At 50.5% G+C, this 26,801-nt stretch overlaps 9 protein-coding genes across 9 annotated transcripts; 7 read left to right on the forward strand and 2 right to left on the reverse strand.

Annotated features, from left to right (window-relative positions):
- Nucleotides 1–45: 45 nt before the first annotated feature.
- Nucleotides 46–5,583, forward strand: N7443_006912 (putative sister chromatid cohesion protein Mis4; the record flags this gene model as incomplete). The annotated part of the gene is made up of 4 exons (XM_056886968.1): nucleotides 46–211; nucleotides 280–469; nucleotides 525–661; nucleotides 716–5,583. The coding sequence occupies 4 exons, from the start codon at nucleotides 46–48 to the stop codon at nucleotides 5,581–5,583; spliced, it is 5,361 nt and encodes a 1,786-aa protein (XP_056740617.1).
- A 595-nt stretch (nucleotides 5,584–6,178) lies between these two features.
- Nucleotides 6,179–8,423, forward strand: N7443_006913 (putative NADH-ubiquinone oxidoreductase 64 kDa subunit; the record flags this gene model as incomplete). Its single annotated transcript, XM_056886969.1, has 4 exons — nucleotides 6,179–6,995; nucleotides 7,075–7,566; nucleotides 7,621–8,352; nucleotides 8,407–8,423. The coding sequence occupies 4 exons, from the start codon at nucleotides 6,179–6,181 to the stop codon at nucleotides 8,421–8,423; spliced, it is 2,058 nt and encodes a 685-aa protein (XP_056740618.1).
- Nucleotides 8,424–11,269: 2,846 nt separating this feature from the next.
- On the reverse strand, nucleotides 11,270–12,567 carry N7443_006914 (glucose-induced degradation complex GID8; the record flags this gene model as incomplete). The annotated part of the gene is made up of 4 exons (XM_056886970.1): nucleotides 11,270–11,800; nucleotides 12,004–12,199; nucleotides 12,416–12,495; nucleotides 12,553–12,567. 4 exons carry the CDS (start codon nucleotides 12,565–12,567, stop codon nucleotides 11,270–11,272), a joined length of 822 nt encoding a protein of 273 aa, XP_056740619.1.
- A 291-nt stretch (nucleotides 12,568–12,858) lies between these two features.
- N7443_006915 (uridine kinase family protein) lies at nucleotides 12,859–14,590 on the forward strand (the record flags this gene model as incomplete). The annotated part of the gene is made up of 8 exons (XM_056886971.1): nucleotides 12,859–13,029; nucleotides 13,086–13,213; nucleotides 13,274–13,418; nucleotides 13,474–13,516; nucleotides 13,570–13,683; nucleotides 13,736–13,777; nucleotides 13,825–14,056; nucleotides 14,107–14,590. The coding sequence occupies 8 exons, from the start codon at nucleotides 12,859–12,861 to the stop codon at nucleotides 14,588–14,590; spliced, it is 1,359 nt and encodes a 452-aa protein (XP_056740620.1).
- A 392-nt stretch (nucleotides 14,591–14,982) lies between these two features.
- On the forward strand, nucleotides 14,983–17,215 carry N7443_006916 (pre-rRNA-processing protein ESF1; the record flags this gene model as incomplete). The annotated part of the gene is made up of 2 exons (XM_056886972.1): nucleotides 14,983–15,040; nucleotides 15,114–17,215. The coding sequence occupies 2 exons, from the start codon at nucleotides 14,983–14,985 to the stop codon at nucleotides 17,213–17,215; spliced, it is 2,160 nt and encodes a 719-aa protein (XP_056740621.1).
- A 536-nt stretch (nucleotides 17,216–17,751) lies between these two features.
- Nucleotides 17,752–21,366, forward strand: N7443_006917 (uncharacterized protein; the record flags this gene model as incomplete). The annotated part of the gene is made up of 1 exon (XM_056886973.1): nucleotides 17,752–21,366. The coding sequence occupies one exon, from the start codon at nucleotides 17,752–17,754 to the stop codon at nucleotides 21,364–21,366; it is 3,615 nt and encodes a 1,204-aa protein (XP_056740622.1).
- Nucleotides 21,367–21,658: 292 nt separating this feature from the next.
- Nucleotides 21,659–24,107, reverse strand: N7443_006918 (putative sugar hydrolase; the record flags this gene model as incomplete). Its single annotated transcript, XM_056886974.1, has 5 exons — nucleotides 21,659–22,756; nucleotides 22,806–23,739; nucleotides 23,795–23,858; nucleotides 23,910–24,024; nucleotides 24,075–24,107. 5 exons carry the CDS (start codon nucleotides 24,105–24,107, stop codon nucleotides 21,659–21,661), a joined length of 2,244 nt encoding a protein of 747 aa, XP_056740623.1.
- A 775-nt stretch (nucleotides 24,108–24,882) lies between these two features.
- Nucleotides 24,883–25,851, forward strand: N7443_006919 (alpha/beta hydrolase; the record flags this gene model as incomplete). The annotated part of the gene is made up of 1 exon (XM_056886975.1): nucleotides 24,883–25,851. The coding sequence occupies one exon, from the start codon at nucleotides 24,883–24,885 to the stop codon at nucleotides 25,849–25,851; it is 969 nt and encodes a 322-aa protein (XP_056740624.1).
- A 481-nt stretch (nucleotides 25,852–26,332) lies between these two features.
- On the forward strand, nucleotides 26,333–26,557 carry N7443_006920 (cold-shock protein; the record flags this gene model as incomplete). Its single annotated transcript, XM_056886976.1, has 1 exon — nucleotides 26,333–26,557. One exon carries the CDS (start codon nucleotides 26,333–26,335, stop codon nucleotides 26,555–26,557), a length of 225 nt encoding a protein of 74 aa, XP_056740625.1.
- Between the last annotated feature and the right edge of the window lie 244 nt (nucleotides 26,558–26,801).

A 26,801-nucleotide genomic window follows, 5' to 3' on the forward strand; every position in this document is an offset into this window, starting at 1 on the left:
CTTTGCTTTGCTTAACGCCTTCCTTTTCGACTGGTAACCGCCATCATGGATCAGAATGGACGTCCGGCTGTTCAGGTCGTCGTGAACGGTCCTTCACAGCCTCAGCAGGCTTACGGATCCAATATACCTCTTCAGAATCAGTCTCGGTCGCTGTCCGTGGATGAGGCGCTGCAGTACTCGTCCATGTCCAGCGCTCCTGTCTTTGGCTTTGGTTTGTCATTTCATGAAAGCGGCCCAAATAACTGTGGAAATGCGTCTGACTGTTTCTTTTATTTTCAGACTGTGTCATTCGCCCCGATGTTGGCCGGCCGTCAACTACGACCTCAATAAATCACGTTCTTCAAGCTGGTCGTAATACTCTGAGTGAGCTAGACGCGGAGATCCAGTCAGGGCAGGACGAGTCAAGTCGTTTGGAAACGTCGCGGGAATACCTACAACAATTGCTGGATGGAGAACAGTTGACTGAATTGTGAGAAATATATAACTCCGCGTGCTTAACTTTCACTGACGCTTCTTGTCTCAAGCAAATTCAAGCTTCCTCCTATTCTTGGCCGCGGCCAATCACTACGTCCGAACGATGCCGATGGCCCTCAGAACAGTCGTAACCAGCTCGGCGCATTTGCGCGCATGATGCTCGATTCCACCGATATAGCATACAGATGTGAGGAACTTCTACCGATTTCGAAGTTTGAGTCATTTCACTGACCGATCTCAGATCCCAACACTTCTCCTACCAAGGTGAAGATAGAGAAAAAGCCAGATAAAATGATATCGGTCTCGAAACCTGCAGCTTCCTGGAACCAGCAGGCTGTTCAATTGAATCGAACAATCTCAGCTTCCTATCAACCGTCGCCTCCCTCAAACCAAATCGCCGTGGTCATTCCAGTCAAACCCACGCCTTCAAAGCCAAGTCAGCCCAAGAAGTCAAATGTAAATATATCGGGTTACGACACAATGACAACCGTGCATCTGAAGGACCAGAAGGCAGAAGCAGACGATGCTCTGCTGAAACTGCAGGACCTTCTTCACGAGGTATTTGAGGCCGAGGATCAAATCGAACCAGACTCAACATTTGCTCCGACTCCCGACAGCTCGAACCCTATATTTGTGAACGCAAGATCAATAGAAGTGCACGGAGCGGTTCTCTCGAATGATGCTCATACCCGGATCCAGAAGGGTATACGAAAAGTGACTGGCTTCGACAGGCTGCAGGACATTCCATCGGATTATCTCAACCGAATCCAAAAGCTCTGTGAAAAGCCCATAGTGGCTGCTCAGGCTCCAGATCTCAGTTTGAACGACCCGTCAAGTGAGACTGAAGCGCAAGAATGGGGAGGCAAGGTCGAGGATGTGCTGAATGCTTTGCTCGCTATTGGAACACTTCTTCAGACCATGTCAGGTCGTCAGACTGAAAGAGACCTTTGCCCAGAAGATTTGATTGAAGCCATTCCAACCGTGTTGAACCAAGCCTTTGATCGCTGCATTATCCCTGCAGTCGAGGCGCGGTCTGGTGGCAAAGATTCAGAGTATTTCTCTTTCTACTCAAGTCAGAAACGACTCATCGGAAGCCTGATCCATCAAAGCAAGAAGGTGCTCGCCCTTTTTTCGGAATTTTTATCTCGAATTGAAATTCCAGAAGGCACAGTCACAGCAGCCGAGTTCTTTGCAGCCAAGCTCATCTTTGTTGAAAATGCTTACAATGACAAGGATTCGACCATTGGATATCAAAGATTCGAGCCGGCGAGACGAGGGGCTATGGACGTTCTTGCCAAAATCTTCTCCAAGTATCCCGATCAACGTCCCTACATCTTGGATGAAATTCTTGGCTCATTGGAGAAGCTTCCCTCTACACGCCAGAGTGCGAGACAATTCAAACTTGCGGATGGCAAAAACATTCAGCTTCTCACTGCACTTGTACTTCAACTCGTGCAAACCACTGCGTTGGAAACGCCCAGTTCGTCCAAAACCAAGCGTCTTCTGCAAGCTCAAGCCGATGATGATGATGAATCGATGGGCGAGGGTGAAGGCAAGAAGATTGCAGACTACGACGACGAAGATGAGCTCGACGAGTCTCTGGAGCGCTTGGCAGCCAAGGTCAATAGGCTATATGACAACGCGGTCCGCAGTGCGCAATACATCGTGAAATTTATAGTCCAGCGTGCCATGACATCAACCAAGAGCGGTGATCAACCCTACCGAAATATTCTTGACCTTTTCACTGAAGATCTAATCAACGTCCTCGGATCCACCGATTGGCCCGCCGCTGAGCTTCTCCTTCGAATCATGGCATCACAAATGGTTGGTATCGCGGATCAGGACAAAAGCCCGGCCACTGCAAAGAGCATGGCTCTGGAGCTTCTGGGGTGGATGGGCTCTGCCATTTCTGATCTGATTGCAACTGCCCAGCATATGCTTCCTGCTTTGGAAGACTCTGAGAGTGATCTCACGGATGAGCTGAAGCAGCAGTTTGAAGACTTTACCTCCCGAGCATTGCATCCACAAGACTTGATCGCCCCGAGAGGCCCCTATCGCATGGCCCTCGAATATCTCTCCCAAGACAGAAACTCCGACAACTCACAGCTTGCCAGTGCACGAGGCTACTATTTGGCTCATTGGGCAAAAACTGTTTGCAACTTGTTCTACAACTCGGACGATAAGGAGGATTTGGCCTATGACCATATGACTGATGAATTGGTGGTCCTTCTTTCGAGATCATTCTCCGATTCTCGCTGGCTCGAGACTCACAAACAATTTGACACCATCTCCAACGTCCACGGGCGATTTGCGTATGTCCTAACAGTGCTCAACTCGAGCTTTGGCAAGGCCCTCGACACGATTCTCAAGGTTCTTCTGAATTCTATAGGCAGTGACCAAGCCAAGGTTCGCAGCCGAAGCTTGAAGAGTGTCATTTACATGCTAGAGAAAGATCCAAATCTCCTTGACCGCGATGCAGCAGTTATGCGCCTGATTCTTCGCTGCACCACGGATGCCTCGCCTATGGTCCGTGACTCCGCCTTATCCCTGATTGCGAAATGCATCGCGCTTAGGCCGAAGCTTGAAGAAGAAGGCTGTCGCAGTATTCTCGCCTGTGCGGCTGACCAAACCGCTGGTGTTCGGAAGCGCTGCATTGGCCTGCTCAAAGAGCTTTACCACAAGACGCATCGGCAGGAATTGAAGTTGGCTATCCTTGACAGCTTCCTTCAGCGCACTGGCGATCACGAGGATACTGTGGCCACGGCAGCTCGTCAGACTTTTGAAGAAATCTGGCTGGTTCCTTTCCATGAGTCCATTGATTCTACCTCAGATGGACCCAAGCTGAAGATGGCTCTCGGGGAGCAGGTCGGCTTGATTGTCGGTCTCGTCCAACGCAGCGACACCGCCCTTGATTCACTGAGCACTTGCTTGAAGGCTGTGCTTTCGGAAAAATCCAAGTCTGCGTCGCTGAATTTCAAGGTCTGTAAGTCTATGATTTCCATTATGTTCCAAAGACTAGTTGAAGATGCGGATGCTTCTGGCAAAGAGTTCCAACAAGCTCTCCTTCAGACAATCACCGTGTTCGCCAAGTCGGATGCGAAGCTGTTCACCCCGGACCAATTGGAGGCTCTGCACCCGTACATCGGCCATCTCGCAACCGCAGATGATCTCTTTATCTTCCGATCCGTGGTGATGATCTACCGCTGTGTCTTGCCAGAGATCTCGTCTTCGCACAACACTCTACTCAAGGAAGTGCAGAACGACCTTTTCAAGAGCGTTGCTAAGCTGGCCCGTTCAGAGCTCAATGAAGTGATGGCCTGTTTGTGGACAATCAACGGCGTGTTGAAGAACACAGACAGATTGGTCAAGCTGACAGTCTCCGTGCTCAAGCCTCTGCTGCAGTACAAGAGCGTTGATCTGTCAGCAGAGAAGAATGCCCAAGTCGCGAATCGAGCTAAAAGCTACGTTCGTATTGCTGGCTGTGTTGGCCGTCACTGCGACCTTGAAAGCTATGCCAATCACTTCAAGGCCCAGTTCCCAACATGGGGCGGCAAGACCGTCGCTGATCTCATGGTGGACTCGATCCTGCCGTTCACATATTCCAATCAGCCTACCGATCTAAGGGTCATGGCTCTTGAAAGTCTGGGGTCTATTTGCCAGTCTTGGCCAGCCCAGTTTGGACGCGAGCCTGCTCGGAAAACCTTTTCTCAAGTTTTCAAAGAAGACGCCCCAACTTTACACAACATCGTTCTTCGTTCATTCTCAGACTTCTTTGCCATGCAAGAGGGCAAGTCTGAAAAGAACATGCAGATCTCGAACGCAGGCTCCCAGGAAGATTCCACCAGGTTGGGAGGTTCTCTGAAAGCTAGTGATAACGATGGCGCAGCCGCGTTGATCGCCCAACACTTCCTCAAGAACATGGTTCAAGTGGCACAGTCGCGACAGGATGCCTACTCGCTTACTGCCATTGAGGTTATTGCAAGTATCAATAGACAAGGGTTGGTGCATCCCAAGGAATGTGCCGGCGTTCTTGTTTCTTTAGAGACGTCGACGGTGCCAGCAATTTCCAAGATTGCCTTTGACACCCACAAGCAGCTCCACCAGCAGTACGAATCAATGTTTGAAAGAGAGTACATGCGGTCGATACAGGAGGCCTTCTACTATCAACGTGATGTTGTGGGAGACTCAAATGGTGCGACCGCTCGACCTTATGTCTCGAAGCTGGCGCCGTTGTTCGAAATCGTCAAGATCAGCAACAGCCGTTACCAGAAGAAGTTCCTCTCCAACCTCTGTTCCAAGGTCAATTTCGATCTTAAGAAACTCGTCGTTGAAGGAGATCCCCCCGAACACCTTTTGCTGGCTCGATTCATTTCTCAAAACCTTGCATTTTTCGACTACGGACAGCTTGCTGAAGTGGTGCCCACCATTGCTGCCATGGAACGCATTGTGTCATCTACCGGTACAGTCATTGCTCACGCCATTGATACCGATCTATTCCCTACTCCCATCGGACCGCCAGTAATTGACATCCCTGCGGGTATGGTTGGGCTTCCTCCCGACCTGCAAATGCAAATGATGCAAATGCAAATGCCAATGCCAATGCCGCCAAGCGCACCTCAGCAGATGGACCCGCTCACTCTCCGACGATTGGCTACAGCCGCCGCATCCCTGTCAATGATCTGGGAAGCACGCACCTATCTACGTCGTCTGTACTCGGTCCATTCTCACACCAAGGACAAAGACGGCAAGCCTGCCACCAAAGAGCTGAACAAGACCGCGACGAAGGTGCACGGCGTGACGGGAGACAAGTTCTGGGAAGCTATTATTAGAAACATGGCTTCCCTGAACAGCGAGGAAGCTATGCTGAGCAAGTGTCGGGAATTCTCTACTTTGCTGGCGATCGACGAAGAGCTCAAGGTGGACCGCCACGACGACGCTGATGGTGATCTCGATGCACCTGGTGATCTTGATGATATGACCAGCCTTAGTGGATCCCGTCCAATGAAGCGCAAAAGCTCTGTCTCAAGCACCGGGCTCAACAAGCGGCCGAAGAGTCGGAAAGGCTCCGTTGGCAAGAAGCTTAGTGCCGAGCCGGACGGTTGGGATTGACCGCCGATCGCCGGAAGGATGATTTGACTTGATATCCCTTTTGCTATTCTATTTCTGCTTTTTCTTTCTATTCTGCATCCTGTGGACGGCGTTGATTCATATCCTCTGGATATTTATGGGGAACGGTTCTTCTTATTTTCTTTTACAATACCTAGGGTGGGTACATTATTTACTTTAAACCTCCAATATGCATGCGGCGGCGCAAGACAAGGGGGGCGGGTCCATTTGCTTAGAGCTAGGCTCGGGCACTTTACTTCCATCATCTTATGAGTATATATGCAATAGAAAGACATTCTAAAGTTAGTGGCTTTCCGTATTTTCACACCGAAGCACTAAAAGTGTAGAATTTGCATTAAACGTGCCGGCTTCCCGGTACCACGCCTTCATCACGTGACCCTAGATGACGTCGCGGCCGTCCAGCGCATTTGTTTCCTACTCGCATTTTTCCTCTTCCAAAATAATTCTGAGTATACTCTCGTTGTTTCGGTTCCTTTTCAATACATTCTCTTCCGCCGGCATAGCAGCGGGCTATGACCTGCATCGTCATTCTTGGCACTGATCTGCTCTCGAGCTCACCGACGCCCGTCTACTCATCATGAGCGCAGCGCTGCTCCGGGGTCGTCCGGGCGGCCCCGCGCTACGGTCAATTGCCTCCCTGTCGACGAGATTGGAGTCAAACGCCTTTCTGATTGCGAGGTCTCCTACTTCGCGCGCTTTGCACAGCAAAAACCGACCGCTGCAACGGCGACCCTTCGGCCCTACCCTCAATGCATCTATCCCGATCCGGTTCAAGTCCGACGTCGCCGCGGCCGCAGAGGCAGCGACGGCAGGTCGATCTAGAGCCCTGACTATTCTGTACAGGATATTTGCCTCATGTGGCTTTTTCGTCGTCGGTACCGGTCTTGTTGTCGTTGCTTTCTTTGCCTACGATGCTAGTACCTACCGGGAAGGCCGCACGTCAGAAGATATCCCTGTTTCCGAGTTGGCATTGATTCCGCGTCGAGGTGGGCCGAAGAACCTGCCTATTGCAGATGTCCTCGTTAGCGATTATGACTCGCAGGCAATGCTCGATCAGAAGGATAAACCGCGTTTGGTCATTCTGGGTACCGGTTGGGGTAGTGTTGCGCTTTTGAAGAACCTCAACCCGGGTGATTACCACGTTACTGTCGTTTCGCCGACCAATTACTTCTTGTTTACGCCTATGTTGCCTTCTGCTACTGTCGGTACACTAGGTCTGAAGTCTTTGGTTGAGCCTATTCGTCGGATTATTGAGCGTGTTCATGGTCATTTCTTGAAGGCTTCGGCTATGGATGTTGACTTTTCGGAGAAGCTTGTTGAGGTTTCCCAAGTGGATAATGATGGTGTTCGGAAGAATTTCTACCTCCCTTATGATAAGCTTGTTGTGGGTGTTGGTAAGTGGTATCTTGGGAGCTCCATAGAAGCTTCACTTGCAATCACGAAGACGATAAGCTAATATGCCTATTTCTTTAGGCTGCATCACCAACCCGCACGGTGTCAAGGGCCTTGAGAACTGCAATTTCCTGAAGACGATTGACGACGCCCGCCAGATCAAGAACAAGGTTTTGGATAACATGGAACTCGCCTGTCTTCCCACTACCACTGATGAGGAGCGTAGACGTTTGCTGTCGTTCGTCGTTTGTGGTGGTGGCCCAACGGGTGTTGAATTCGCTGCTGAGTTGTTCGATCTGCTCAACGAGGACCTTCTGTATTCATTCCCCAAAATTGTTCGGAATGAGATCTCCGTCCACATCATTCAAAGCCGAACTCACATCCTGAACACCTACGATGAAGCCCTCTCCCAATATGCCGAGGGTCGCTTCACTCGTGATGGTGTCGAGGTCTTGACAAATGCTCGTGTGAAGGAAGTCAAGAAGGACCGCGTTCTCTTCAGCCAGGTGGAAGACGGCAAAGAGGTTGTTAAGGAGGTTCCTACAGCATTCTGCCTCTGGTCCACAGGAGTTGGTACGTGACGCCGCATCCATAATTGGGAATTAGTTCCAACTAACCTTATTCTAGCACGCGCCGAGATCTGCGATACGCTCTGTGAAAAACTAGAAGGACAACAAAATAAGCACGCAATAGAAACAGACTCCCATCTCCGCGTAATCGGCTCACCCCTGGGTGACGTCTACGCCATCGGTGACTGCTCGACAGTGCAAAACAACGTCGCTGGAAACATCATCAAATTCCTCCGCACCATCGCTTGGGAGAAGGGCAAAGACCCTGAAAAGGTGCATCTGACCTTCTCTGAATGGCGCGACGTTGCCAACCGCGTGAAGAAGCGCTTCCCTCAAGCATCTAACCATCTTCGCCGCCTTGATCGCCTATTCATGCAGTACGACAAGGACCACTCTGGCACTCTCGACTACGGCGAACTGTCCGAGCTCCTCCACCAGATCGATACCAAGCTCACCTCGCTTCCTGCCACTGCCCAGCGCGCTAACCAGCAGGGTCAGTACCTAGGCCACAAGCTGACCAAGATCGCGGCTGCTTTGCCCGGTTATAAGGCCAACGAGATCGACTACGGTGACCTCGACGAGACTGTTTATAAGGCCTTCAAGTACAAGCACCTCGGTAGCTTGGCGTACATTAGCAACGCTGCTATCTTCGACTTTGGCGGCATGAGCTTCAGCGGTGGTATTATTGCTATGTATCTCTGGCGCAGTATTTACTTTACAGAGAGTGTTAGCTTCCGCACTCGGTGTATGCTGGCCATGGATTGGGCTAAGCGTGCCCTCTTCGGAAGAGGTGAGTTTATTTCTCTCACATTATTATTTTGCTTGGACTAACACATATTCGCAGATCTGATGAGCTTCTAAGCATTTACCGACCATTCTCACGAAACTGCTCGGTGAAATTTTGACCGACAATAAATGACTATGCTCATTGAGCACAGGTCATCCTGTGTTCTTTCTGTCTATCTAATTCTTTGCTGGTTCAAGAGACGTTCATAGACCAATATTTGTTCCTAGCTTCTTCAGTCTTTGCATGGGTTGAGTCCGGCATGTACACCTGTTCTTTTTTTACCTTTCCTTTAGCTTCTGTCTGCCTGCATGTATCAATCTACTTGTGTAAGTACTCGAGTACTTGGTATCTCTATGTATTGAACTTCCATTATAAACCGGTTGGGCTTTCCCTGTCTTAGATCCCGCGGTCGTCAAAGTATTACCCTATATAAATAGACGTGTTATGAACGCACATAGTATAAGGTCCTACCCCATTAAGATCATAATATTGCACAATGTGTTGCGCAGGCGCTATAAACAATTCGAAGGGTGGGTAGTAATAGTAGTAGTAGAATTCTTTAACCCGGTAAAGCTTCGATACATCGCTTTAGAATCTAGGATGTGAAGATACCTACTGTATCTATAGGCAGCTCTTGTATGACATTGAGAAGGCCCATTCTATCTATAGAAAATACAGAGGCCACAGAGAATCTAGTTATTGCAATTGTCTTATGGCGTTCCATGTTGACGATATTCAAAAGTGGATCCATCTCACGTGTGCGCTAGGACTCATGTGTCAACTTTTCACCTTTCTCCACACATGGACAAACTATTATTTCTTACCCAAAGCATGGTGGCGTAGGGGAAACGCGTCGGGCTCATAACCCGAAGATCCCATGATCGAAACCTGGCCATGCTAGCCATCCCTTCTAGGGAGCATCGTGCTCTCTTGCTACTTTTTCTTCCCGCCTACTAGCTATTCACGAACGTTACGCTGGTTGAAAGCCTCGTGATAGCGAGTTGGCTCCTATTCCTTCGATTCTTTTACTATTTAGCCCTTCACTTGATCAATATTGCATGAGGCTGTAATTAGACTACTGGACAGCCATCTGTTTTTTCTTCTTTCTTTATCCCTATGAGAAAGGAAGGAAATAAGAGAAATGTAGATTCTAGGAAAGAAGCTATGGAGCTAGACTGGGTCATAGAAGGGCAGAACCTATATTCATTCCAAATACCCCTGCCGATACCCCTCACGCTGAGCGGCCTTTAGATATTGATATTGTCTATGAATCGTTCATTATAGATGTCTATTATATCTATAACGTAGGATATAATAAACCAGTCAGGTATCAAGTGGTATATGTAGTAAATTTCGTGGCTCTGCTTTTACATGAGAGGTTGCTCTTGCAAAAATTCGCATACAATGGAGAAGCTACTCATACCTCGTATCTACCTATAGCCTAGTTCCATGAATTCAATACAGGATGCGCTAGGAGGCACAACAAACAGAGCAAAATTGTCCTATTTCCAGTGTCTAATATAGCTTTACCACGATATTCATACTAGTGAAAATCATGTAAGCCACATGCACTCAGTTAGTATCAATATTTGAAATTGTTCGCAGTGAATGAGGGTTTCTGCCTCTTCACCGCATACCTTGTCTCCAGTCTTCATGGTAATCTAGATCTATAGTTTCCATCTCTAGAATCTACATCTCTCTCCTTTCCTTCTTCCCTTTTTATAGGTATATTCCCAATGCTTATTCTAAGTGAGTGTGATATAACTAATGAACAATGTCGATTCGCCCCCAGCAATGTGCACTTCGTGGTAGGGTGGTCTGAAGCCAAAAGCAAGGATGGAGGTGGAGGATCGGCGCGTCGCTTACAGTGTAGCTTAGGTGGTCACCCTTATCGTACCAGGATGTGGAATGATCACTTGGGCTTTAACGATGAAGCATAAGGAGGCCGACAAGCCATCTATTTTCATCGACTTGTTTGACAGATTCCCTGGCGTGGTACTTTCAGTCTGGGTAGCTGCATTGGATTCATGGCCCTGGAGCCGACTCTGTCTTGTATATGACCTGGATTATGGATAAGTGTACTACTCAGGACCTACCTGGATAGGCTTGATGGCGCAATGTTTGTAAAACTGCTGTATGAGACGGAATATGAGGAGCCACGGCGATCTGTGCTAGATATACATCCATAGGGCTTGCACAATTATAGGGGACAGTTATAGGGGACATTTCATTTGCCATGAAGGCCGGACAGAAACTTGATATCCGTGGGAAAGAGGCATGTCAGATCGTGGCGCATGCAAATAGAAAAGGGTTTGTTCCGAATTTACCCAAGGGTGGAAGAGTCGAAAGGGAAAAATAATATGTATATATATAGTCCAGTCTGGTTGGAGCAAGCGACTTAGACTTGCCTGGGCTGCAGGTGGGAAATGCATGCGTCTGCATGAAGTGTTTCAGAGCCTGCCTAAACACATCAATAGTTTGTTTCCAAGGGACTCTTGTACTTGTGAGTCCTGCCTACGTTCCAATGTGATACTCATCTTCTCACAGGGATATGTAGGAAGAGGTAAGCCCAGGAGCACTCGAACGAGAATTGAAGTTCGAGTGGACCAGAACCATCTTGCGACATGCCGAGTAGTCAACTCATCGAATTGTGGAGCCAGCAATTCATCAACTACGGGATAGGAAAAGGGTTCAAATGAAAGAGTAGACAAAAGAGTCCACGAGATTATGTATTGTATCGAAGAATTGACCCGGGAACCTTCCACGGGAATCTTCGCCAGAACACCGTCAAGACAAACAGTGCTCCCAAGCGCCTCGCTAATCAAAAGGATAATAAATTGAAAAAAGGGCTGTTCGTCAAGTGATTTTTTTTTTCACTCGACACCCGACAACAGCATGCTAAAGCCTGGAACGATGACAGTCACGAGATCATGTTGTCAACATCACCGTTGTTGGCCATGACTGTGTCGGTGCCATTGTTGCTGGAGCCATTGTTGGATTCGTTAGTATTACTAGTTTGGCTACCGCCGTGAGAATCGCCAACCAGACCGATATCCAGTTTATCAGGAAGGTCCCTCTTAGCGTCACGGGCTTTATTCTCTGCGAACGCGCGCAACTTGACAAGGTTTCGCAGGCGGGCTTCCTTACGAGCGCCCTGATTCTGCAGAATTGCCTCATTCACTTGCGTCGCGATTTCTTTACGGAGAGCCGGGTCCAGAAGGGCGGCCAAAGACGGAGATAGGTTGTCATTTGGGAAAATGAGCAGTGCCAGTGTCCGCTCCAGGTCTTCCAGGAACTGTGGGTTGGTTGGGGCTCGAGGAGCTAGCTGCGCGGTCGCGAACTCGAGGGCTGGACTGATGTCGCCGTCTGGACTGGACATGCAGTCGCGGATTAGTTCTACCAGCTGCAAGCGCAGGAGTGCGAAGTGCAGGGAGGGGTCTTCATCCAGAATCTGTCAAATTGCGTTAACGTCATTCAGACAAAAAATGTGTGATGCTGCAAATTGAATGTATGTTTGCTAATCATACTGAGGACTGAAGATGAGTGTTTTTCCGCAACTCCCCGAAGGGTATGTAGGAGTGGTGCATGAAACGAATATAATCATAAAAGCAAGAGTGGGGGAGGTGTGATGATTGGGAGAAGGTTGGTTCTTACCTGAGGGTTCAACTCGTTAATCTTCTCGATCGCCGACTGAATATTTCCAGAGTGGATGGCAGTCCGAATATCAACCCGCTCCTGAATGGATTCCAGATCCGTCTGAAGTTGGATATTGGCCTCGACCGCAAACTTGTTCGCGGCAGCAGGGTAGCCATTGGTGATGAGGTAGTCCATGACCAAGTAATTGACATCACTGGAGCTTGATATTAGCGAATGTCGCATATAAGAAGTCAAACGGCATCAATGTGATGAGGGGGAAGTGATTCAGATAGACAAGTCATATTTTGTTCTCCTCAGCATTTTTCAGAGAGATTCCCAACTTGAGTTCAAGGTGCATCATATCACAGACGGCCATTGGCCGGCGTGAGGGGGGCAGGGGGTGAAGAAGGTGGAGGGATAGGCGACTCACGTCTTGGATGGCTTAACCTCTTCGACCTTCCGCTCGAACTGATGCCAGGTCGGCGTGGTCGTCGAGGGAGTGCGAGACATCTGTGCAGTGTTAAAAGACGAGCACCACGGGTGAGTAACACGCCGAGAATGTCATACAAGATTAGCGGCCATGGTAGAAAAGCCACTAGCCGTAAAACTGAAGGGCGACTCGGAAGTCAACAGCCATGGGAAGAGGCAGGGACGTGGAGGAGAGGAAAGCCCTGGAGTGAAGGAAGAAAGAGAAGAAGAGCTTGCGGAAAGAAAAACTTTATGACTTAAGTGATTATGTCAGCCACAAGCGAAACGGCCACGCGCTAAGCCCGAATCGGTCGCCTAAGCTGCGATAACACGATAAACGAAGTACCGCTTGCCTTCTTCTGCCTTCTCTCTGGTCCTCGGTGGTGTGAGACGAACATCGTGGACATGGAGTCGATTTCTCCTTTCTACGCTCTCTCTACGGAGGTCAAGTACTCTCCACCATGGCAGGACCTGAGTATTATCGGTATCGCTGGCAGTTCCGGGTCTGGAAAGACCTCGGTGGCCATGGAAATCGTCAAGTCGTTGAACCTACCCTGGGTCGTCATTCTCGTCATGGTACGATATGAATACCTTCAAGACATGGTATCTGCTTCTAACATGTTGGCGGGCAGGACTCCTTCTACAAGACTCTGACTCCCGAGGAGCATCGTATGGCGCATGCAAATGAATATGATTTCGACTGCCCGGATTCTATTGACTTTGACCTTCTGGTCAATACCCTCAAAGATCTGAAGCAAGGGTAACTCTCCACTATCTGCGCTGTATCTTGTATTTTGATCTAACCGGACTTTGTTACAAGGAAGAAAGCCCATATCCCGGTTTACTCATTCGCCGATCACCAGCGTCAACCCCAGACGACTACACTATACTCGCCTCGTGTATTGATCTTGGAGGGTATCCTTGCTCTTCATGACTCTAGAATTAATGATCTGCTTGATGTCAAGGTAAAGACACTTTCATTTACCCGTGGCTACGGAATCTCGATAACGAACCGTCTAGATCTTTGTCGAGGCCGATATGGATGTCTGCTTGGGCCGCAGAGGTGCGTGATTCTTACTTTTATATACAGCGCCTTTTTCTGACGCTGTAGTTAAGTACTTCGCGATGTCCGTGAACGAGGCCGAGACGTTGATGGTATCATCAAACAGTGGTTCAAGTTTGTGAAGCCGTCGTGCACTAAATATGTGGAGCCTCAACGAGGCATCTCTGGTTAGTTCAGGCTATTTTGACTTTCACGATTCATGTCTAACGGCTGTATCAGACATTATCATTCCTCGTGGCATTGAGAACACAACAGCTATCGGTAAATGCCATCAGCGACTCTTGCTCTTTCCCTACTAACAAAGTCAGATATGGTCGTCAAGCACATCCAGCGTAAGCTCCAGGAGAAATCTGAAGAGCACACTGAAGCTCTTCGGAATCTTGGGCTGATCGCAGCCAAAGTGGACCTGCCCGATAATGTGCACGTTCTACCTGCGACACCTCAATTCCAGGGAATGAACACCATTCTGCAGTGCCCCGAGACCGAGGAGGTGGATTTCGTCTTCTACTTTGATAGACTGGCCTCGATTCTGATCGAAAAGTATGACATTGACTCCCTGTTGATTCCGTTACCTTGCTTACCTTTCCCAGGGCCTTAGACATGACGCCGTATGCGTCAACAAATATAGAAACACCCCAAGGAAACAAATATATGGGTTTAAAGCCCGAGGGAACTGTTTCAGCCGTTGCTATTCTGCGTGGTGGTTCGTGCCTGGAGACGGCACTTAAGCGAACCATCCCTGATTGCATCACTGGCCGAGTCCTGATCCAGACGGACGAAAACAGCTCCGAACCGGAGTTGCACTATCTGAAGCTACCACAAGGAATTGAGGAGCACTATATGGTCATGCTTCTTGATGTCCAGATGTCCAGTGGAGGAGCTGCATTGATGGCTGTGCGCGTCTTGATTGACCATGGCGTGCAAGAAGAGAGAATTGTCTTCGTAACCTGCGCCGCGGGAGAGACGGGCCTCAAGCGATTGACTGCCGTCTTCCCCAAGATCAATGTCGTTGTCGGACGCATTGAGGCGGACCTCGAGCCCCGATGGATGGAGAAGCGATACTTTGGGTGCTAGTGTGCCCTATCCATATTGATATACTCACGTACATAACGCACTTTTCTGCTTTTTTTTTTTTTTTTTTTTTTTTTGGCTGCAAATACACGCCGGCTATGAAAATCTGAACCTTTCATGCACCCATCATCCAGAAATTATCCAAACCATTTAGATGTACGGAATAGGTCCATCAAGAAAGCTCCCAACTCTGCAGGCGGGTGATTACCGTTTCGGGAAACTGGCACGTGTCGTGACACCGCCTCAAAACGCCGGCAGAAAAAAAGAAAATTGTCCGCGGTCGAGGCTAAGCGCTGCATTCTGAATATTTCCCGATTCTTTTCTTGACGTCTCATTTTCAAATTTTTGTTCTCTTGTCCCCTCCTGAATTTAAAGTTCAGCGCCCGGAGACCAAGATGGCAGGCCAGGACAAGAAAAAGTCCAAGAAGGCCGGCGGAGCCGCGCCGGTGATCAGTGAGTACAAAGAATTGCTCGTGATCCAGTCGAGGTCGGAGGTGTCTTGGTTACTGACTGTTGCTTCAATCAGCCGATCCCCGTTTTGCCAATATCCAGAGTGACCCTCGTTATCGCCTGCCCAGCAAGCGTCAGACCCATGTGAAACTTGACAAGCGTTTCCAGCATATGCTCGACGACAAGGACTTCTCCCGCAATGCCGCCGTCGACAGATATGGTCGCAAGCTCGCCCGTGATGATACCAAGAAGCAGCTCAAGAAGTTCTACCAGATTGACGAGGATGAGGATGAGAAGGCCGAAGACGAAGACAAAGTCAGCATTGCCGACGATGACGAAATCGAAAAGGAGTTGAAGCGGGTCGAGGGTCGTTCATTTGATCCCGCCCGTGACGGTGGTTTCTCTGAGTCTTCATCAGAGGAAGAAAGCTCCAGTGATGAGGAAGAAGAGGTGGAAGCCGAAGAAGAGGAAGAAGAGCTCGAATTCCCAGACAAGCAGCAGGCCGACGTGCCGCTGGGCGAGGTCTCAACGCGGATAGCTGTCGTCAACCTCGACTGGGATAACATTCGGGCCACAGATCTCATGGCCGTCTTCTCCAGCTTCCTTCCTGCCGGAGGCCGTGTTATGAAGGTTGCAGTCTACCCCAGTGAATTTGGAAAGGAGCGCATGGAGCGAGAAGAAATCGAAGGTCCTCCGAAGGAGATCTTTGCATCGTCGAAGCAAGATGTCATCGAGGATGAGGATGAGGGGCTTGACTCCGAGGAGGAGGAGGAGCAAATCAAGAAGTCTATGCTAAAGGGCGACTCTGGAGAGGAGTTCAACTCTACTAAATTGCGCAAGTACCAGCTTGAACGCCTGCGCTACTACTACGCTATCCTCACATTCTCCTCCAAGGACGCTGCCAAGCACGTCTACGATCTTGTGGATGGCGCGGAGTATTTATCTAGCGCCAACTTCTTCGACCTTCGCTTCGTGCCCGACGAGACCGATTTCGATGACGACAAGCCCCGAGACGATTGTACCCGAATCCCTGACGGTTACAAGCCCAACGAGTTTGTGACAGATGCTCTACAACACAGCAAAGTCAAGTTGACATGGGACGCGGATGACAAGACTCGCAAGGAGGCTCAGGCTCGGGCTTTCCGTGGTTCGCGAAAAGATATCGACGAGAACGACTTGAAAGCATACCTCGGAAGCGACAGCTCCGATAGCGAGGACGAGGAGGATGGAGGCGTGGAAGTGGTAGATGCTGGCGAGGGTACAACCAGCAACCTTTCGAAGCGAGAGGCCGAGAGACAGCGCATGCGAGCGCTGCTTGGTCTGAGCACGGAGCCTACTCGCTCTTCCAAGTCGGCTGGTCCCGTTGGCGAGATGGAAGTTACGTTTACATCCGGTCTTGCTGGAGGTCACGGCAAAGATAGCATCTTTGAGAACGAGCCAGAAGTTGAAGAGAGCACGCTCGACAAGTACGTGCGGAAGGAGCGTGAGCGCAAGAAGCGCCGAAAGGAGAAGCTCAAAGCTAAGAATGAAGATCCATCTGCTGAGGGTGAGGATGCTGAGAGTCAGGATGAATCAGCTCCTGCTCCCGAGGCGCCGCAAGACACGGAGGAAGACCTGGGCTTCAACGATCCCTTCTTCGCCGAAGATTTCGATGGCAGGGCCACCTCTGCCGCCCGTCGCAAGGAGGAGAAGCGCAAGAAGCGAGAGGAGCGTGCCGCCGAAGAAGCTGCCTCTGCTGCTCAGCGTGCTGAGCTTGAACTCCTCATGGTCGATGACAAAAAGGCCGACATCAAGCACTTCGACATGAACGAAATTGAAAAGGCCGAGAAACAGGCCAAAAAGAAGGGCAAGGGCAAGGGCAAAGGCAAAGGAAAGAACAAGGAGCCTGTTGCTACAGATGACTTCAACGTGGACGTCGCTGATCCCCGTTTCTCCCGTCTGTACGACAGCCACGAGTTTGCCATTGATCCGACCAACCCCCGGTTCAAGGCGACTTCCGGCATGAATGCCCTGCTCGACGAGGGTCGTAAGCGCCGACGCACCCGGGATGACAGTGAAACCGAGGTCAAAACCGAGACCCGGGATCGCAAGAAGAAGCAGAAGAAGTCATTGCAGGAGGCCGGAAGCGAAGATCTTAAGCGGCTGGTGGACAAGGTCAAGCGGCAGTCGAAGGCATGAGCATGATGTGATTAGTTCGGTGTAACAAGTACCATGATATGATGCATATAAATTCCCATTTGAACCAGTCATATGCCGTAAAGACATGAATTCAGAAGATCAACTCCAAAGGTCACATTTGAGGCTGAGATCATGTGTCCTCGTGCTGTTGTCTCGCTGTTCATCTTCACCGCCCTTTCCTCTCTCCAACCTTTACACATCCCACTCCCCACTCTTCTTCTTCAACTTTCTTCTTTTTTGTTTTTCCTCTCCCTGTGGGGGTACTCCGCTGACCTTCCAATTGTCGTCTTCATTCCCCACTAGGTGCTGCACATCCCACTTTCCAGCCCCTCAATCGCGAATTCGCCCCCTCCAAGCCGAATGATGGTTCCTATCCGGTGGAATTAAGCAATGGGTAGATGCAGCCTAGTCCTGTCTAGCTGTCTGCTACCCACCTCGAGATCTCAGTCTTTGAATTGATCAAATACCTTCTTTACACCTTTTGCTACCCCTGAGCACCTCGCCAACAACGGGAATCCCCCCGAGGCCCGCTTACAATGTTGGGTAGACTCTTGAGCACCGCCGCCTCGAGCTTGAACCCGGCAGCATACTCTTCTCGGAATCACGGCACTCCCCTCGAATCTGTGACTGAGGAAGAACACACCTCTGGCCTTCTCTTCCCAGATGCCAGCCTCCTCCGCCGATCCAATGCCCATGCCTACCCACTACAAACAACCTTCCACTCCCCGAATGCCTCGACTGCAGGAGCTTATGATGACCGCGGGGGAATGGAATTGGACTCGATGAAGGATTTCCGAGTCATTGTGGCCCAGAATGCCCTGGGAGATCGTGATGCATGTGTCCTGATTGACACCCGGGCGTCTTCAGATTCTCCTCCGACAGGCCTCGGAATTGATTCGCAGGGGGAGCAATCGGGCCCCAGACATACCCGTGCAGTATCCAGTCTCTCGCGTGGCACTCGTCGGAATTTCCTGGCCCAGTCCTCGGTGGCCGAATCCAGTCCCCTCTCCGCCGCTGCGGATGCACGCCGGTCAACACCTGCAAGCCCCGGTGCCTTCTCTCGGGCTCGAGGACGCAGCTCCACACTTGCACCATCTGGAACATGGCATGAATCCGGCCAATCCCGGCATGCGTCTGATTCCAACGACACGGGTCTTCTTAACTGTATCTTCGGCAGTAGCGCCTTTAGCTACCGTGGCTCGTCTACCAAGATGCACATCATATCTGCCGATGACGACCCTTCAACGGTGGCTAGTATGTCGCCCGCTGCCCGCAGCCCACTCGCTCGGGCCTACACTACCGGGAGCCCAGGCCTTATGGGGGCAGGCCGAGAACCGGATGTTAAGCCACCATCGAAAGTAACGGTTCTTGTCACTCGCATGTTTAGCGTCAACCTTCCTGAAGGTGCCGAAGCATCGGCCGAGAGACATGACTACGCTACCTCTCTCTACCAGGAATCTTTGCCGGAAATGGGCTTCCCTTTCCCGGATGTGGCTAAACAGCGGAAGAAGATTAAAGAGAAGAAAACGCCGATGTACGCTGTTGCAATTACCATCCAGATTCCGTTGCTGGCACGCAATGCGCCACGACCCATGTCAAGATTCAGTACATTGGGTCCAGACGCTCCTCGAATAGGGCTATCTAGCTCGCTGGACTCGGACTACCGATGGCCCGGGGCACTGTTCGATGATAGCCTATCATCGGCTTCCCCTCCTGCGAGTTTAGACGAGCGGCTCGACTTATTGGTTGACCACTGGGATGTCATCACCCGCACTCTATCCCACTTAGAGAGACTGGCTCGGAACGAGATTCTATTCCTCCTCAGAAAGGTGGACTCTCTATCCGGACCCCACCCGAAGCCCGCCAAGCCCCCCAACATGCAGCGAACTAATCAGACCATTGTGCAGCTGCCCGCCAACATCTTGTCTGTAAACTCTAAACTGAAAGAAGAAGCGCTTCGCAGCACCCGCCGAATTAGCATGGCTCTTCAGACCCCATATGTCGTGACTGGACAGAGTCGATGGGGTGTTTGGCGGGAGGAAGGCCGATCGATTGTTCGCGGCCTCGGAGATAAGGAGCAGAATTTCTTTTTCCTCGTGTTGCTGACGGCATTTCTGGGTAACCATACCGAGTGGTTGAATGCTCTGGGTCCCGAGTGGTACCGTCGCCGACATAATCAACAGCAAAAGGCTCAGCAAGACTCAGATCCTATTCTGACCCACCGGACTGTTATTGTCTGTCCGGATAAGATGACCGCTCGTCGTTTGGTATTCTTGCTTTCTGCGTTCCTTCCTTCCAAACAGCGCCTAGAGCCTCTTCCCTCCCCACTCAGGCCTGGCACGTCGGCTTCCATGCGGGCTATCTCACAGAGCCCACCAGCTGTGCCTGTTCTCCGGCAGGAATCCCTTCGAAGAGCAATTGAACGACGGTCGCGGGCCCAGAGAATGAATACCGGAGAGTATGAATATCACCGTCGCTCGATGAGTCTATCGTCCCAGGATACGGCTCAACGGTCATCCGAGGGCACCGATACCCCTGTTACGTCCCAGCCAATCTCAGCTCGCCGGGGATCGGATGCTCGTTCAATTAGAACACTGGGGTCAGCAATCCCAACCAAAGACCTCCGAGCTCAGAACACGAGTGGTGCTACCACATCGATGACGACTCAGAGTAGCACAGTCCCCGTCCCGCATTTCTCATCGCAGCAGACTAGCTCCGACCAAAAAGGCCCCGAGCGCAGTGCGATCGACGTCAATGAAAGCCTGGCATCAGAGACCTTGCTGAAGAGTTTGCAAAGAAGCGATAGCTCAGTGCTGAGTTCAAATGGCAGTGTTCCATCTGCAGGAGGCCGGTGGGGTGGCCTTTTCTCCGGCCTTTGGAGCTCGAGACAGGAATCATCCACTGATAGCAGTGACATGTATTCTGCGTCTGTTGCAGCTCGCAAACGGTCCGTGTCTACAATCGCTGGCCCGCCCACACGTGGTGCACCTACCCTGACTCAGATGGTCAGAGAAGTTACTGAGGATGAAGCAGAGCATCGCATGGAGACCGCACCCAGTGGAAATATTTCAATCCCAACGGCATCCGCGGCGCCCCACAGTTCCGAGGGAGACTCACCTGAGCCATCATCGCTAACGAGTCAAGTCCGTGAATCTCCTCTGAAGCTGTCTGTTCGGGAAGAGGATGGTGTAGTGGATGTTGATATCCCGCTTCCTGGATTCCTCTCTCTTTCGTCCTCGGGAGACTCGACCATTGCTTCGCCCAAGAAGACGCGAACGTCAGTGACCAGTGTCGATGCAATTGCATCGACGCACAGTAGTGGCTCTGGCTTCCATGGTGCGATGAAAGATAATGATGGCCCCAGCACACACGTAGCTGGCTGGCTGAAACTTTTCCATGAAGATTTCTCCGTGCAAGCAGTTCGACCCTACGCTGCCCTTGAAGCGGATATCAAACGCGCGATGCAAGCCGAGCCTTCCCCCTACATTCCCGCCACGCCTGACGTGGAAGGGTCTGAGAGATGGGTGGATGTTGCGACGACGTTGATCGCAGATACTCGCAGTTCATCTGTCAAACGTCTTCGGTTGAGACGTAAGATTATTGTGGGCCACCATGGGTATGGAGCGAACCACACCCCTCCTTCGCCAGTTAGTGCCCTCAACTCCAGCCATACGCGCTCTGCCTCTCAATTCTCGGGCTTCTTTGGATCAGGAAAGGTTCCTGATGGTTCCACTAACGGACATGATTCCAATTTCGTGGAAGAGCGATTCATCGAGGAGCCGGTCATGGATCTTGATGGTATCCTAGTCGATGCAGTCGAGCGAGTCCTCGGTCAGAGTGGCTATTCATCTCTTGCGCATTCGCGAGCTCCGTCTCCCACCCGTGCCCGTCGAGGGGAGGACAAGGGCCAAACTACGCCCCGTGGCGAAGAAACCCCTACAGTTGAGGTTCCTCGCGGTGAGTGCCGCAAAATGGTACTCGGTGCGCTGGAAGAGGTTGTCCGTCTCGTCACTTCGGAACATTGCCGCGAGGACGTGGACAGCGAGCTTGGTGTCGCTGACCGAGAGCGGAGGAGGGTCATAGCCGGCGCTGACAACACTTTGCGTGAAGGCATCCGGAAATGGCTTCTCGATGTTGAAGAAGCTTGGTGATCCAATTGTTCGATGGATACAGCATGATCCAAGCTTCTTGTTCTATTCTATTGTTCATATGATCTTTTAATATGTGACCATTTAGCTGCTCGGGGCATATGGTATTGATCCCCTAACATGTTGGTTTTTTGTTTATCCGCATTAGTTCAGTGCCTTGTTTGATTATGATACCCAATCTTTGCCAAAGTCGCATCTCTGGTAGCGCTTACATCCATTTGATAGACGTCACAATGGCCTTAGATTGTTCTGAAACATAGATTACCCAACATAGACGATCTCGACTGAATGACCCTCACACTGCACTTTCCCGTCCGCAGGGGGAGACCCTGAGCATCTTGAGAACCTCGTCCGTCTGACCTGGATTCACAATCTCCACCGTGGTCTCTCTACGCAACGTGCCATTGACCAGCAACTGAATGCCGGAAAGTGCATCACCCTCCGGTACCTTCAGCTCAGGATTCACCACCGTCACTGAAGCAGGCCGAATCAACAGCGGCAAAGTCTCAAAACCGTGAGTCTCCGTGTACCACTGGCCAGGCTCATAAGTCTTATTATGATCAAACCAAGAAATCCACTTCCCAGCTCGATCATCGTCAGACCTAGGCACATAGAAAGTGACCTCCTCTTTATCAAACACAGGCGCAACCAACAGATTCGGCCCAAACATATACTGCGTATCGACAGCATAAGTATTCAAATCCTCTGGGAACTCCAAAAACATCGCTCTCATCAACGGTGTTCCATCTCTGTGGCCCCTCAACGCTTCTTGTAGGATATACGGCGTTAGTAGGATCTTGCGCTTAACACACTCCCGCAAAACAGCCGAACAATCCTCGCCATAGATCCACGGCACCCGGAACGACGACGATCCGTGCAGACGCGAATGTGTCGACAGCAGCCCAAACTGCACCCATCGCTTGTACAGCGCCGGTGGTGGCGTTCCCTCGAATCCGCCAATATCGGAGGCCCAGAAGATGTACCCGCTGAGACTGAGACTGAGACCACCGCGCAGAGACTCCGCCATGGCTTCAAAGGTGCTTTCGCAGTCGCCGCCCCAGTGAACTGGGTATTTCTGTCCTCCTGGTGCTGTACTGCGCGCAAAGAGAAGGCCTTGAGTTGGACCAGCTTTCTCGCTAAGCGTGTTGTACACGATGCGGTTGTATAGAAGGGCGTAGTAGTTGTGCATTCGCTCCGGGGAGGAGTTGTCGTGGTATTTGACTCCCTTGACTGGGATCCGCTCTGCAAAGTCGGTTTTGAAGCTATCGACGCCCATATCCATCAGTCGTTTCAGATGGCTGCTGTACCAGTCACAAGCTGCTGGGTTGGTGAAATCGACGACGGCCATTCCAGCCTGCCAGAGATCCCACTGCCAGACCGAGCCATCGACACGCTACGGATCATCAGTAACATCCCGAATCCCAGGCCCGGAACAAACATACCTTGATGAAGAACCCCTTCGCCTTCCCCTCTTCGAAAAGAGGCGACGCCTGTCCAACATACGGATTAATCCAAACGCTAATCTTCAAACCTCTCTCCTTCAATCTAGCCAAGTAACCCCCGGCATCCGGAAACATCTCCTCGTCAAACTTGAAATCGCACCACTGATAACTCTTCATCCAGAAACAATCGAAATGGAAAACCCCTAGCGGAATCCCCCTCTCCTCAAACCCGTCCAAAAACCCACTCACAGTCTCCTCATCATAATTCGTCGTGAAACTCGTCGTCAACCACAAGTTATAACTCCACGTCGGCACTAGCCCCGGCTGTCCCGTAAGCGCCGTGTACCGTCGAAGAACATCCTTAGGAGTAGGCCCATAAACTACAAAATACTCAATCTCCTCACCCGGAACGGAAATATTCACTCGCGTCGTCCGCTCGGATTGAACTTCCAAGCTCACTTTCCCCGGATGGTTGACGAAGACGCCATAGCCCCTGGAGGACATATAGAAGGGTATGTTTTTATATGCGAGCTCGGAACTCGTACCGCCATCTTCGTTCCAGATGTCGACTGTTTGACCGTTTTTAACCAGAGGGCCGAAACGCTCGCCGAGACCGTAGATCTTTTCACTCACGGAGAGGTCGAGCTCGCTGAGCATATACCCTTGTTTGGTGGCGTACATGCCGTCGTCATGGGTGTAGATTGGACTGCGTTGGTCGGCGACGTAGCCAATTGAGCGCCATGAGTGGCCGGTTAGTTTTTTGCTGGATGAGTCTTGGAACGTGAAGGCTAGCTCGTTGGGGCTGGTAGTTATGGCTAGATTGAGGGGACCGCTGGTATAGGTGAGTTTGTTGGTTTCTTTGTCGTGGACGACAGAGGCGTGTCCGGTGCTAGAGCTTATGTCGTAGTGGGGACCGTTGTCGATTTCCCCGGCCCTGGGAGGAGTTAGTATTGTTTGCATACAACTGTAAATCAGCATGGGAAGGCTACCAATGCACGAGCTTCACACCAATAATTCCCTCCGAAGGGGATGTCACTTTCGCAGAAATGGTCGCTATATTCTATCAGCCAGTTGCTATGTCTGGAAGTACTTGGTAAAACATACGCGAGTTCAATGTATCACCCCGATGCCGTTGCACCTTGTTCAACAGCAGATCCACCGTCTCCTGCTCAATGCGCAGACGTTCGACATTGCTCATCCACTCAATGCGAACACCCTCCTGTTAAACTGTTAGAGTGCGGGGTATATTTTCTAATCGTTGGGACGAACCTTCAGATGCCACATTCCATCTGTGAACCTCATCTTGTCTTGATTCGATAGTTGAACGTTGGTAGACAAGAATTCCTAAAGCTGTAACACAATCAAAGCCGTAAATATGAATTGGAAGCTAGAAAGAAATGAAGCTTGGAAAAGGAAACTAGCTAGCTCAAGTATGAATTTCCCTCAGATTATCCGGATTCCCAATTCAGATACGGAGCGTCCTCCGCATCTCCGCATGCTGTACGCTTCACATAAAAAAACCCATCCACGTTGACCGCCGACTGCCTATTGGTGCATCTATTTATCCGTAAATTATCTCCACATTCATAAATTCCTACATGAAGCTACATGCAAACCCTGGAACATAGAGAAGAGGGGGGCGGAAAGGGCGGGGAATACCAAAATACTGAACTGGAAATCAGTGAAGAGTATATCATCTAGGCTCAAGCCCTTTCTTCTGAATGAATATCAGACAGCCTAGTAGAAAGACTGAGGTCAAGCCCGCTGCAGAATACCTTCTCCGGGGGTTAGAGTGCGCCTGAGGCTTGAAGGTTCTTTTTTGTTCACAGGCTCGATTCTAAAATCTGGGTTTAGACAGTAATTCATATGTCTTTTTCCCATTCTCTTTTCTTTAGCTGGTCTGGCTGGGAACTCATAGCTCTAATTACAGTAACCAAGATGTTGCCCTACGGTCCCCGCTAACGCCGCTAACCCAGATTGAGCGACGGCTCCGAAGAAATGTCATCGGATCCGATAGCAGTTGTATGAACACTCCCTTGATTCACCATCAAACATTTCAACATGATTCATACGCATAATGTCCAATCTACCAACACTCGTATTTGTACCTGGCTCATGGCATAGACCGACATGCTTCGACCCAGTCATCAAACTCCTCCCACCAAAGTTGAAATGCATCGCAGTCTCCCTCCCTTCAACAACAGGGAACCCAGCCGCAACTTTCAAAGACGACCTCGACGCTGTGCAATCAGTTGTATCCCGCGAGACGGTCGCCGGACGTGATGTGGTTGTCATCGCGCATTCATACGGCGGCATGGTCGGCAATAGCGCTGTCAAGGGATTCACCCAAAACGCCAAGGACGAAGCTCAGTCCTCAGGGGGTTATGTGATTGGCATTATTCTTATAGCTTCTGGCTTCACCCTCACTGGTATGGCCTTTATGGATCCATTCTTCGGGCATCCACCTCCTACGTGGCGCGTTAATAACGAGACCGGCTATGCGGAGTTGGTCACTCCGCCTCGCCAGCTCTTCTATCACGATTTACCTGAGGGTGAGGCGGAGTATTGGGCTTCTCAGCTTACTACTCAAAGTCTCAAAGCTTTGTTCGAAGGTGGCGAGTATACGTATGCTGGCTGGCAGGACGTGCCTTCTTGGTATATCGGGACCATTGAAGATCAGGGCTTGCCGGTATTGGCGCAGCGGATGACAGTAGGCATGGCGAGGGAACTGGGCGGGAAAGTGGAGCATCGAGAGCTGCAGACTAGTCATTCGCCGTTTTTGAGTCAACCGGAGGCGACTGTGAAGATCATGGTGGAGGCTGTGGAGGCGTTTATTGGTAAAGTGATTGACGAGTCTCCAAGTGGAAGTGGAAGTGGAAGTGGAAGTGGTGACTTGGTAGCATTGCCAGAAGCTAGGCTCTTGCAGCCTTTGACGTGGTTTAGCTTTGGATTACCCTTAGCATTTGGTCATGTGCTAGGAAGGAGCTATCTCTTCTTCTGCTGGGGCAGGAGATTGTGGAGGTCTGGATTGTCTGGATCCTGTTGATCTACATCGAATGTACAATTCCATAGAGGCTTGCGGGGAATATGCATAAAACCCGCTTGGAACGATCGACAAATCACACCGTCCTTGTGGACCGTGCGCGGATCAATCACAGAGTTTATTTCACGCCTGTCTGGTCCCCATTGTGCTACAAAACCTCCAATGTCCCTCGGACCGTCAGAACAGAGATGGGTACCGGACCTCTTGAATTGATCAACTCCCATTCCTAGTAGAATCGGATCAAAACATGAAAGTGGATACAATGCAGATTAGGCGAAGGGTTTGGGCCCTATGATTATTAGCCGCGCCTGACTGACTAACTACTGCGGGGCCAATATTCTCCAAATCACTTACCCCACTCCTGAAAATCTAAAGAAACACTCCTACACCTTTTCAAACACCTACCAATCCAAATAGTAAGGATCTTTCAATCTCACGATGAAGCTCATCTACTGACACCACGGCCGACTTTAGCTCCTTCACAATGTCTGACGCCGAGCGTATCCACGGTATCTGCAAGTGGTTCAACGAGGAGAAGGGCTATGGCTTCATCAGCGCCGAGGGCACCAGCCAGGATTACTTCGTCCACTTCCGCGCCATCGAGGGCTCCGGTTACCGCACTCTGAAGGAGGGCCAGGAGGTCACCTTCGAGGTTGGCCAGGGCCAGAAGGGACCCCAGGCCGAGGCCGTCCGGACCGAGTCGGAGTAAATGACTTCACGACGAGAGATCAAAGTACAACCTTGGGATGTTTGACGAGCGGAAATGTTGAACGATAAGTTTTTTTATTTGTAAATATACCCGTGCTCAGAGCAGTAGGAGTACAGACAAGACGAATCCATCTTTCTTTTTTGAAGACCCTCAAGGGCACATCAAGAAGCTTTCAATAATATCCTCTCTGTAATCACCCCTACGACGGCACTCAACTGGAGTCTCTTTCTTACAACAGTCGATC

Source organism: Penicillium atrosanguineum (assembly GCF_028827265.1).
Source record: "Penicillium atrosanguineum strain IBT 20685 chromosome Unknown utg000005l_segment0_segment0, whole genome shotgun sequence".
Lineage (NCBI taxonomy): Eukaryota > Fungi > Ascomycota > Eurotiomycetes > Eurotiales > Aspergillaceae > Penicillium > Penicillium atrosanguineum.